Here is a 12,921-nt window from a genome sequence, read left to right as displayed (position 1 = left end):
GCTCACCAGGGGATTGATCGTGTACAACCCCTGCCAGGCCCCCGAGGATGACCAGGATGTCACCCAGCACCTTCACCTGGCAGCAGAACCTGGGCACCTCCATTTGTGGGCTGGATGCCGTTCCAGGGAGGCCTGTCTAAACTGGGAACACTGGGAATGGTGCCTGGAGAGCAGGAAAGCTCCCAAAGCTGTGATGAACCCCAGGCCAGGCTGGAAATGTGGGGGTCTGCCATGCCCTGAGCTCGAGGAACAGCTGAGGCACTCCCTGAGACTTCTCCTGTGGCAAGCACATTTCTCTCCTTCTCAAAATTCTTATACAGGTGCACAGAGAGAAATGAAAGAGAAAACAATTTCTATTTCTGCTCCTTGTTTTTCCCACGTGGAATGTGTTTGGAGAATTGTTTACCTGGGGTGATTGCTTGGTTGGATTCTGGTGAGGATTGTTTGAGCCTGATGGCCAATCCAACCCACCTGGGGATGGACTCTCAGAGAGGGCCAGGATTTGTATGAGAGTCAGAGAAAGTATTATGTAGTTTTAGTATCCTCCTTTTATATAGCATATTAATATATTTTAGCATTTTTATAATAAATAAATAATTCAGCCTTCTGAATTGAGTCAGACATCGTCATTTCTTCCCATTGGGTTTGCCTGCATTTACAATATTCTCCAGCACACTCTGAGCCTACAGAACTCCATGGGAGAGGGGAAATGTCCATCCCAGACACCTGGGACCCCTTGCAAGGCCGGTGATGTGAGAAGGGAACCAGCCCACGTGCTCTGCTGTGACTTTGCTGGCGAAGCCTTGAGAGGGCAAAGGTGCAACAGGAGGAAAGAATTTCACAGCATGGAGGAATATCCACCTTGGGAAAGAGCAACAGCGTCACTGCTAATGATTATCATCACTGAATCCATGGAGGAATAACTGACTGGTTTAACACCAGGACAGGAACTGTGCTGAGGAGGAGACCAAAGGCACCTGGAACTCCTTTGATGGCCCAGTCTCTACAAATGCAAAGCTCTCTCTGGGTAGCAGCAGCACCCAGATGAGAAGGGGAGTGTGAATATGCAGGTGACAAGCCAGGAAGAGGGACAAACAACACCTTTGTGATGCAGAACACTCTCCCCTGGCTCCCAGGCTGCTTTTAAAGCCGTGCCCTATGTTAGGAGTTCAGAACAAGGGAGTTAATGCATCAGCTCTCCTTCCCTCCCCTTGTTTTTCGGGAGTTCCAGTAGGATTTGGAGTGAATTTATGAACGGATGGATTTTTAGAGGTTGTGCTAAGAAAACAGGACTTAAATCCTGCCACTTTTAAAGGGACAAAAGGGGAAAAGAGCGTCATGAATGGCACAGGATAGATGGAAACAGCAGCCATGGAGAGTTCCATGAGTGGCTTTTCTGCAAGACCAACCCTAGACCTGATCCAGCAAAGCTCTGATGGATACCCCATGGGAAGGCTCCTGCCCGAGTGCTCCTCCAGTTTCAGTATTAAACCCCACTGAACTGTCCTGGCTCTGGGCTGTGTCTCTGGGTGGGGACAGCACAGCAGAGATGGGTTTAGAGAGACCTTTTTGGCTGGGGGTGTTCCTGCTGCAGCATGGACAAGACCTGTGTGCTCTGGCCAGTGCTTCTCCCCCACCCCGAGCCATTTCCCCTTCCTTTCACAGAATCACAGAACTCCCAGAATGACCACGTTGGAAGAGACCTTCAAGATCATCGACTCCAACCCAGCCTGGCAAAAAGGGAAATGGTTTCTCTAGAATTCCAGAATGACCTCCAAGATCATCGAGTCCAACCCAGCTCCAACACCTCAACTCAACCCTGGCACCCAGTGCCACATCCAGGCTTTGTTAAACACACCCAGGGATGGGTACTCCACCTCCTCCCCGGGAAGCCATTCCAGAACATTATCACCTTTCTGTGAAAAACTTTTTCCCGATATCCAACCTCTATTTCTCCTGGTGCAGCTTGAGACTCCATTTCCCCAATATTCCATTGGTTTAATCCCACACTGCCTGACTGGGCAGAAACCATCAAGCTCCACACCACCAGAAGTCTGTGGGTGCCTCTTCAGAACCTTCTCCTTCCCAGCCACGGCCTCCAGTCCTGCCTCATCCTCCTCCCCTCTCCCCAGCCACACTCTTCATCCCCACAGGGTCTCCTTTGGGAAGCAGCACGAATCCAGCCCTGCTCTGGGAAGGGAATTTCCCCATGGATGTCGGTGGGACCTGTCCACTCCTGCTGGCAGCTCCCAGGGGATGATCCTGACTCAGTTCCTGCAGGATTTCCCTTGTGCTGGGTGCTGTCATTATCCCAACAAAGCCCCTTGAAATGCGCCCGGGCGCTTTGAATCACCCACTCCCCATTTCTGCCCACTGGCTGTGTTCAGACCAAGTCAGGACACTTAGCACGAATTGAAAACTAAAATAAATAAAACTAAAGTGATTTTTTTTTTCCCTCTATTCTATGTGAAGTTGGTCAAGGAAGTGCAAGCCACTTGCATAAAGTTTAAATTTTCTTCATACTGGTCCTGAGCAAGGGCAAAGCCCAGGGACAACCCCTCTCTGTCCCGCTGGGATTTTCCTGTGCTCCCAATGGCAAAATATCTGCTCCTCCTGAGGTCTAATGTGGAATAATCTCCTCCTGCACCCATGCTGAGCAGCAGTGATGCAGGAATCGGTGCAGGGGCTGGAGAAGCTGCAGCGTTGCTGCATGGCTGGAGCTGGGTAGGAAGGAAGTGGGATGCAGCAATTCTTGACTTCCTTTTCTAGGAAACACCAGAGTAAAAATCAAGGCTCCTCCAGCCTGAACATTTTAGAAGGAATGGTCAAAAAGTCTTTTTTTGGCCAACAGAATGCAATGTGAGTCCCATCCTACCCCGCTGGAAGATGTCCCTGCCCACTGCAGCACCAGATGACCTTTAAAGGTTCCTTCCAACCCAAACTATTCCAAGTGCTCAAAACCTTTCCAGTGAGAACTCTCAGAGGTGTTCAAATGTCTGCAAAGGACAGGTTCCACCTCCAGGGTTACCTGGAAACAGCTGGGGAGCAAAAGGATTCACTTTAATCTTAGTTAGGAAAGGCTTTTCATTGGACGCCATTCCTTCAGCCAGTGCTTTGAATATCGAGTTGCTGGTTTCCAGGTTAATTTATCTAATAAAGTCCTCTCAAAATGGAAATGGAAAATCAATTACTATGTAGCAGAACAACAAAATTTGATAAAATGAGTCTGAAAGCTGAGTGGATGAGGGATTTGGGATTTTCTTTAGCACACACTGGGCTCTCTGGGGAAGTCCCAGCCCTTTTTTAAACAGGGACTTCTTGTTAAAACCTCACAAAATTTTCAGTTCCTGATGCAAAAAACCTCCTGGTGTGATCTTGGTCCAGTTATTAATCTCACCACAGCTGGGCTATGCCAGGAAGAACACAAACACCACCAGAGTTTGTTTCTTCAGTCCTACCAAAATGATGGAGATGGGAAATTACTTTCCTTCCCCTTTGCACACAGCATCCTCTGCATGGAATGGGCAAGAGCTGCTTTTTACCACTCGGATCTCCACAGAAAGATCCCCTGGGTCCTTCTACCTCTACCCCACTGCTGCTAGGGTGTTGGAACTCGAAATGTCCCTCAGACATTTTTGGAGGTTCCAGGCCCTGGTCAGAAGCATTTGGGACCCTGGCAGGCAGCTGGAAACAGCTGTGATTTTGGGTTTGAACCATGGAAGGATTTACCAACCTTGCAGGAAGAACAAGAAGTCACAAAAGTTTAGATATTAGAGTAGAAGTAGTCAGAAAGTAGAGGGAAGAATTTTTGAGTGCTGTACAGGGGGGTCTTTACTTTGTATATAGGGGTCAGAGGTTTCAAGATGGGAGGGATTTTTGGCCTGTCCTGTCCCCCTTCTTTCTCCTTCCTCACCTCCATGTTCTTGGTGATGTTGGCACTCATAGATTGGTTTAGAGTAGAAAGGCACCATTTAATATAGGTAATAGGCATTGGGGAAAACTGTAACCATGTAACACGTAATGTACCATATAAAAGATAGAAAATCACCATTTAATATAGGTAATAGGCATTGGGGAAAACTGTAACCATGTCACACGTAATGTACCATATAAAAGATAGAAAATCACCATTTAATATAGGTAATAGGCATTGGGGAAAACTGTAACCATGTCACACGTAATGTACATATGAAAGATAGAAAATCACCATTTAATATAGGTAATAAGCATAGGGGACAAACTGTAACCATGTAACACATAATGTCCCATATAAAAGACAGCAGCAGCCCTGGGCGGGGAGAGAAGAAGCAGTCGGGGTCAGAGAGGATGTCAGGGTGTGTGTGTGCCTCTGCCTGAGCTGTGAGCAAACCACAGCAGCCCAAGGAGAAAATCTTTTAGATAACTTGCAATAAACTGCCTTGAGACTGAACAACAGAGACTGCTGAGCCTTTCTTTGGAATCACGGGTTGGAGGAGGGAATTTTCCAACCTACAGAGACCCTGAGCCAGGCCTGGGTTCCGTCGCTTGGGTGCAAACCACCCATCCCAAATCCAAACTGGAGGGAGGGCTGGTATCTGAGAGGGGCCTAAACCTCCATTCTGTGATTATTCTCTGCCTGGAAAAACAGGGCTGGGTCAGATAATGCCCTAATGGAGATACAGCTACAAAAAGGCAATTCCAAGGCTTGGAACAAGGGTGGCACAGGGATGGATGCAGAGCAGTTGCACTGCTCCACTTGCTGGAATCCAAAATGCAGGGAACCCTCAGAACTTTGGGCCTGTGAGCCAAAGCTTAGAATTAAACCCAGGATTTGATCTGAGATTTTGGAAAAGGCTCCCAAACTGAGGTGCTAGAAGTGAGAATGTGGATTTAGAGTTTAAAGCAGAGAGACATTAAGCTAAGAAAAGTTTAGAGTTTTAGAGTTTAAGATATAGAAAAATAAATGTAGTTATAAATGAGAAGTTTTTGTAGATTTGTGTGATTGGCTAAGTAAGCTTACACTGAGTCCATAAGATGTAATATTTAAGATTGGGTCAAAAGCATAAATATCCTTGTTAGCAATGTGTTATTGGTTAAAAAATCCTTGAAACGTCTTGTAACAAAGGCCTTGTGACCTTCTGAACCGTGCAGTGAAGATGTGAGCTGAGTTCACCCTTCCTGCCTATGTAGAAGGTAAGAAAAATATCCCATCATCCAAAACAGCTCAGAGGTCTCTAACTCATCCAAAATTCCCCCATGCACTGATGGATTTTAACACCTCACCACAACCTGCTGCAGGAGGGGAGGAGACACTGATGAATTCCAGCTCCTCACCCTGGCCCATGGAGCGGAGAGAGGTGGGGAGATGCAATTCCTACCTCTGAGCTCTAGAATTGCTCCAGGATGCCAACAGCTGCTGGGCTGGCCCGCAGGTGACCTCACAGGGCTCTGCCTAAGGAGGATGGTCACGCCAAGCCAAGCTTTGCCAGGGCTGGGTGACAGAACACAGACCTGGCTCAGGGGCTCCATGGGTTGGAAAATTCCCTCCTCCAGCCCGAGCTTCCAAAGAAAGGCTCAGCAGTCTCTGTTGTTCAGTCTCAAGGCAGTTTATTGCAAGTTATCTAAAAGATTTTCTTCTGGGGCTGCTGTGGTTTGCTCAGAGCTCAGGCAGAGGCACACACACACCCTGACATCCTCTCTGACCCCGACTGCTTCTTCTCTCCCCACCCAGGGCTGCTGCTGTCTTTTATATGGTACATTATGTGTTACATGGTTACAGTTTTTCCCAATGCCTATTACCTATATTAAATGGTGCTTTTCTATCTTTTATATGGTACATTACGTGTTACATGTTCACAGTTTTTCCCCAATGCCCATTACCTATATTAAATGGTGCTTTTCTACTCTAAACCAATCTGTGAGTGCCAACATCACCAAGAACATGGAGGTAAGGGAGAAGAAAGAAGGGGGACAGGACAGGCCAAAAATTCCTCTATCTTAAAACCTCTGACCCCCATGTATAAAGTAAAAACCCCCCTGTACAACACTAAAAGATTCTTCCCTCTACTTTGTGACTACTTCTACTATAATATCTAAACTTTTGTGATTCTTGTTCTTCCTGCAAGGTTAGTAAATCATTCCATGGTTCAAACCCAAAATCACAGGTGTTTCCATCTGCCTGCCAGGGTCTCAAATGCTTCTGACCTGGGCCCGGAACCTCCAAAAATGTCTGAGGGACATTTTGAGTTCCAACAGCTGGGTTTGGTTCTGCCGGGTTTGCAGCAGGATTGGGTTTCTCACGGCAGCCAGATTCACTCAGTATTAAATGGGAGCTGTTCCAGCCATGCTGAGGGGAGCAAATCCCAGAGAAGAACAGAGGGCACCAGGCAGGAGCTCATCCCTGCCCTGCTCCTGCTGTGGCTCAGGTGCTGGAGCCACGTCCCCGCTGCTGGCAGGGCTCCCTCGAGCTCCCATTCCCCTCAACTGCAGAAAACACAGGTGCAAAGAGCTCTTGGATCCCTTTCCCCATCCACAGGGATCCTGCAGGACATCACATCCTGCACGGGTGAGGAAATCCACGTGGCTGCTGGGGAGTGAGAGCAGAGCCAGGCCGCAGCAGAATTATCGACACACACCCCTCATCCATCCCTCACAGCCTCTTCCAAAGGCCTGGCACCTCCAGGAACGCTCCTCACCCGTAATTCCCAGTTTTTCACATGGCTGATGCCATCCCACCCCACTGTGGGTGGCACACAGGAGCTGAGAGAGGGGACAGACCCAGTGCCCAGAGCGATGCCACCACACCCAACCCCAGCCTGATGTTCCATTCGAGCTCCTCTGCCCATCCCTCTCCAGGCACAGGATTTCACCACACACATCCCAAATCTGCCTCGCACCCAGGAAAAATGATGCCAGCCAGTTTTTCCTACAGCAAAGCGGTCTCCCTGTACTTCCAATTCAGCCCAGAGAGCCTCTCCTGGGATTATCTCCCCCAGGAGCAGCATCTGGGCTGCAGGAGATTGATATTCCCATCGTGGAAGCTCTGTGTTAATTTTTATTGACCTTTTTATTCCCTCTTCTGAACCATTTCTGCTCACTGACTGTATTTAGACCAAGTCAGGCCACTTAGCATGGATTGGAAACTAAAATAAATAAAATTAAAGGGTTTTTTTTCCCCCATTCCATGTGGAGTTGGTCAAGGCAGTGCAAGCCACTTGCAAAAACTTTAAATCCTCTTCGTGCTGCTCCTGTGACTCCCCACAGACCCCACACACCCCAGGACAGGGAACAGGTTACATTTAATCCTCCTTCACCCATGAATTTTGCTTCAGAATTCCCTCAGCCTTCCTTCACTCATCGCAATCTCTCCTTTTTTTATTATTTTTTTAACAAGCCAAAAAATGAACAGCACTACCATTAAAAAAAAAAAAAAAAAAAGGCAGCAAAACCCGAAAACTATCTGATTTTTTGCTGTTAATCTGGCCCCCTGGGTGTGGAGGAGCCTGTTGCTGCTCCAGGTTGAACAGCTCCGTGCTGCACTGGAGAAGGTCCTGTGGGGCTCCTGTGGCACCACAAACCCCCCCAGCACATCCCCAAAACCTGGCTCATCATTCCCAACAGGATAAATCATCTTCTGGGATTATTTTTAAACCGTTCTTTCCAAAGCCTCTTTTATCCCAGTCTGTAAATGCATTATTTGATGTTTTTTTAGTATTTTTTAAGGTTTTAAGGAACTCACAGAACCTCTTCCCCACCCAGCGTCATCACAGAGGGATCTTTTCCTTTTTCCTCCACTGAACTTTTCCCAAAGCTCCCAGGAAAGTGGGAATCTGGTTCAAACAGGTGCCCTGTGCCATGGTGGGAGCAGGAATTGGAACAGCTCAGCCTAAAAAGGAGCTGTGAGAGGCAGACAGAACTTAAAACACCTGATCCCCCTGACAAATTTACATTTCCCCTGATTTTGAGATGACAATTAACCAAAACTCACAGGAAAATATAATTTCTCAGTCCCTGCTTTTTTCACCGGTTTTTTTCAAAGTGTAAATATCCACAGCCCCGTGTGCTTTAGGATGAATTGATGCTTTAATTAGAAACGATTAGTGGGGAGGGGGCACAATTTGGGACTGGTAAATGACAGATTTTCTCCTCTAAACACCCAAAATCACCATGAGCTGACAGAGGGGGGGGATGGTTGGGATGGGATGTTTGCTGCTTGCATGAGCAGATTGAAAAATTCCTGGTTCTATCTTCCAAAAAAAAAAAAAAAAAAGAGAAAAACAACAACAACAAAACAAAAGGAAGAGCGGAACAGAATAAAATTGAAATCAAATGAAGCAGCACGGTGGATTTGGCTAAATTTGGGAGAAAAGGAACTTCCCTGCCCTGGTTGGGATGTGCATCCCGGGGTCCCCAGCGCCACTTTGCAGGTCCCCATTCCCAAATTCCAAATTTCCAGTGCTGCTCCCCATCTCCAGCCACTTGGGGGGTGACTTGGGGGTGAATAAAGGGGGAAAAGTTGGGGAGAAATAAAGGGGGAAAGGTTGGGGGTGAATAAAGAGGGAAAGATTGGGGGTGAATAAAGGGGGAAAGGTTGGGGGTGAATAAAGAAAGGGGGAAAGGTTGGGGGTAAATAAATAAAGGGGAAAGGTTGGGGGTAAATAAATAAAGGGGGAAAGGTTGGGGGTAAATAAAGGGGGAAAGGTTGGGGGTGAATAAAGGAAGGTGGGGGTGAATAAAGGGGGAAAGGTTGGGGAGGAATAAAGGGAGACAGGTTGGGGGTAAATAAAGGGGGAAAGGTTGGGGGTGAATTAAGGGGGAAAGTCTGGGGGTGAATAAAGAGGGACAGGTTGGGGGAAATAAAGAAAGGTTGGGGTTGAAAAAGAGGGAAAGGATGGGGGTGAATAGAAAGGGAAAGGTTGGGGGTGAATAAAAAGGGAAAGGTTGGGGAGAAATAAAGAGGGAAAGGGCTGGGAGGGCGAGGGGGAATTTCGGCAGCCAATGCAACAACAGCTCCGGGGCCTCTCCCGCGACTCCCCCAGCCCAATCCAAGCCTCCTTTGCATTTCCATGGCCTAAGGGGGGGTTTCTCCTTGCGAAAGAAACGTCTGCAAGCGCTGCCCGGCAGCGGGGAAGGACGGGGGGGAAAGGCACCCCAAAGCCCGGAGTGTCGCCGCTGCGCACCCGGGGATGCCCCGGCTCGGGGAGCGCCTCCCGCCCCTCTCCCAGCGCCTTTTCCCATCTTTTCCCCCTTCCCGCAGCTCCGGGGACACGGGATGCAGGGGACGGAGGGGACAGACAGGGGGGACAGGGGGACCGGGACCGCGCTCCCCTCGCCGGGTGACAGGCGAATATTTATGTCGGTATTAGAGGAATGCGTTTCCTTCTCCAATCAGGAATGCGAGCAGAGTTTCTAATTATAAGTTAGATGGTGGCTGGGAATAAAAGATTGCTTTTTAATGACTCCCGTCCAGGTGCTCTCGCTGCCTGTCTTCCCAAGAACACATTTGCATTTTATTGCTTTTTTTTTTTCCCCTTCTCTCTTTTTTTTTTTTTTCCCTCCCATCCCAACGAATTCCCTGCTTTCAGACATACCTGAAATAGTTGGAGAGGCTGCTGCCTTCAACACCCTCACCTCTGCACCGCCGGACAGGGGGGACCGCGCATCCCGCACCCGCGGGGTGGGGGCGGGTGGGTGCACGGATTAATTAAAAAATTAATTCGCGGGATGGGGGATGATTTATTTTTTGGGTTTTTTTGGGGGTTTTTTTGTGAGGGGGGGCGTTTCGGAGCTGTCGGCAGCGCGGAGCCCCCCGGCTCAGCCCGCGGAGCCTCCCCGCGTTAGGGCTTCCCCGGGCGCAATTAGCTCGGCGGGGTAATTAGCGCGGATCGTGCGCTTACACGCCTTGCCCAGCACCATTTGCTTTTCGTGGGGGAGCGAGCGAGAAAAGGCTCTTAAAGGCGTAGGGTGCAAAGCGAGGAAAAGGAGAAAAAGCGGCGGAACCCCCCCCCCCCCCCAAAAAAAAAAAAAAAAAAGAAATAAAAATTAAAGAAGAAGCGCCGCATCCGCGGGCAAAGGAGCGCGCAGGAGCCGCGGATTTTGCGCCGGGATCGTCTCCCCAGTCCCAGCCCTGCATTCCCAGCTTGTGCAGCTTCGCCTCCTTTTTCTTCCCATTTCCCCCCCTATTTATTTTTTTTTTTTTTAATTTACCCCTCAATATTCCTTAAAGCGAAAGTAGGGAGGGGAGAAACACAGAAAAACCACCCAAAAGTTTTGCTCCGTTCCCCCGCTTCCTTCCACCTGACTAGCTCGAAATCACCTTGAAATGCTCATGTCAACTTGCATCATTATCTCTTTAATTCAGGCAGCGCCTTTTGTTCTTCACAGGAGAGGATCAAAGCACTCGGGGAAAAAAAAAATAACTTTCCGATCGCTCCCTCTCGCTCTCTCTCTTTTACAGTAGGAGAAGGAGAGATCAGGTATAACCCAGTCAAAATAAACAAAGTGAATGCATAAATAAAAGAGGTGAAATGCAGGTTCTAAGAACTTGCTGGCGCTGGAACAATCCCACCTCTTTAGCTGAGTGGCAACGAAAGGAGAATTTCAAGTCATCTTAAACGCAGGGGTTGCAGAGAAAACAGAGGAGGGGAAAAATAAATGAAAATGAGCGAAAAAAAAAAAAAAGAAGAAGAATAAAACTTACCACCAGATTGGGTAACTTGACAGAGCCTGACTCAACCCACAAAGAAACAGGAAATATCCAAAAGAGGCCATTGATGAAAAGTTGTCTTTCTTTTTTTTTTTTCTTTTAACCAGAGTTGCCAAAAACCTTCCTTTCTTCTGAGGCAGGATGATTATTTTAATAATAATAATAATAACAATAATTTAAAAAAAAAAAAAGTCAAATGAAGTGAGCTCAACCCGACCAGGTAAATCCTCTCTTGCTTCCTCTACTACTCTCAAGGAAAAAAAAAATCTCAGAGAGGTAAAAAACTCTTCTCTCAGCCAAGACACTGAAGGCAAATATTAAAAAAAAAAAAAAAAAAAAAAAGAAAAAAAAAAAGTTTGAAGTAGCTCTCTTAAAAAGGACCCAATCAGCACTTATTGCCAAAGGGAGAATTCTGATGCTTTGGCTTGTTCTGTCAATCAGGAGCGTGAAGTCAGGAATGAGCTAATTGCAAGGAGATAGTGTTTTAATACTCATTAGGGGGCACGTTGGCCCACAAGCCAAGGGATAAAATGTAGTTTTAAAAAGGGGAAGGAAGATTTAGGGGGTTTAAATAGACAGGGGGGACCCCTGTGGATTTGGGTAGCTATAACAACCTGCCCGGATTTCACTCCCTGGGTCGAAGCTACTAAAATGCAAAAAAAAAAAAAAAAAAAAAAAGTGTGAAAAGGTTTTTTTTTTCCTTCTTCTTCTTCTTTTAAAAATTATTATTTTCTCAATTTTCTCCTTCTCGTTGCCATTCTGTCTTCTTCTCAAAGCCCCATTTCCTCACGGGGACGGTTGGGATGCATTTGAAGCAACTTTCTAGAAACTTTCGCTTGGTCTCTTTTTGGGGGCTTTTTTTTCCCCTTTTTTTTTCATGGAAAAAAAGAGGATTTCCACTCAGGCACGCACCCCCCTTCCCCACCAGTCCAAGCAGCCGCAGATCCAAGAGCTCCACTGAAGACATCTGCTAAAAAATCGACTTCTTCCATGCAAATCTCCAAAGGGCTCCTTCAGATCATCCCAATTTCCAGGAATCCCAGCCCCGGACATTGGGAAGGCGCCGCTGCGAACGACTTCATCCACCAGATCCACCCCACAGGGCGCCAGTAATTGAGCTTTTTTTTTTTTTTTTAATTTCTCTCCCTACACATTGTTTCAATTTCTCTCTTTTCATTGCCGGTGGTGGTGGGGGGGTGATTTCTGCCCTCCCAAAAATTCGGATTTTTTTTGTTTTTTTCCCCAATGGGGTGGAAAGGAGGAAAAAAAAAAAAAAGAAAAAGGGAGCGGGGGGGGTCATTATTGATATTATTATGAAGATGTTGCTCCTCGGTTCCCGGTCCGTGGTGGGATTTGCTGCTCCTCTGGAACATATTGGTTAAAGCTGGCTGGGGCTGGAGCAAGTGTCACCCACAGCTGACAGGCGTCCCCTTCCCCGGCTCATTTGAAAGGGGGCTGGAGAGGCGAAAAGAGGGATGGAGGACGACGAGGAGATATTTTCTCCCTGGAATAACAACAACGATCCTCATTTCCATGGTTATATATATAAATATAATATATATATAAATATATATATATATAATATATATATTTATATATATATAAATATATATATAATATATATATATATATTTGTGGTTGTAGCTGCTTGCTGCCGGTTTTGGGTTTTTTTTTGCGTTTTGTCACTTTTTTATTTTTTTTTTTTTTAAGGATTCAGCGAGCCGGAGGAGGTTTTATTTCTTTCTTTGACTCACTTTTACTTTATCTGCGAATCAGAAAATTTCTGTGGCTCGCAGGGAACAAAGAGAGGTACAATTTTTAATGACTTTGTTGGGGGAAGCCTTGCAACCCTGCATTAGCTCAAATCAAAATGCGCTTTCATCCTCATTAGGAGCCGCATTTATATTTTCCCTTAGTAGGGAATATTTCTATTTACACACACAGGGCTTTACATGCATACGCATAAAGATATGTTTGTGTGGAGCTAGATGGAGAGATATATTCATTCTAGTGAAATTATACTAGAAATGCAGTTCATTCGGGGATATTTAAATCACCGCGAATTTGGCAGGGGTCGGGCCCTGATTATTTTTCTTTCGGCTTGGATGACAAGCGATTGCAAATGTGAGCTCTGGCAAGTGCTGCGAGATTTTAATCGCTGCGCGGAGCCGATCCCAGCGGCTTCCAGAGGGGGAACGGATGCTCCGCGCGGCTCTCCCAGCAAATCCCCGCGCTGT

General features: G+C 47.0%; 1 protein-coding gene across 2 annotated transcripts in view; it reads right to left on the bottom strand.

Annotated features, from left to right (window-relative positions):
• WNT3A (Wnt family member 3A) overlaps nt 1-12,218 on the bottom strand; it is a 106,405-nt gene extending 94,187 nt beyond the window's left edge. Inside the window, exon 1 of one of the 2 annotated variants that reach the window (XM_085562162.1) lies at nt 9,570-12,218. Coding sequence is in view for 1 of the 2 variants with exons in the window: in XM_077781356.2 (XP_077637482.1) it covers nt 10,679-10,749 (71 nt within the window). In the remaining variant the exon portion in view is untranslated. The remainder of the gene's footprint in view (nt 1-9,569) is intronic. The other variant, XM_077781356.2, reaches the window with a different exon arrangement.
• Between the last annotated feature and the right edge of the window lie 703 nt (nt 12,219-12,921).

The sequence above is a fragment of the Lonchura striata genome, chromosome 2, assembly GCF_050655825.1.
Source record: "Lonchura striata isolate lonStrDom1 chromosome 2, ASM5065582v1, whole genome shotgun sequence".
Lineage (NCBI taxonomy): Eukaryota > Metazoa > Chordata > Aves > Passeriformes > Estrildidae > Lonchura > Lonchura striata.
The sequence above is the reverse complement of the archived record's forward strand: the minus strand, read 5'-3'. Positions and strand labels throughout refer to the sequence as shown.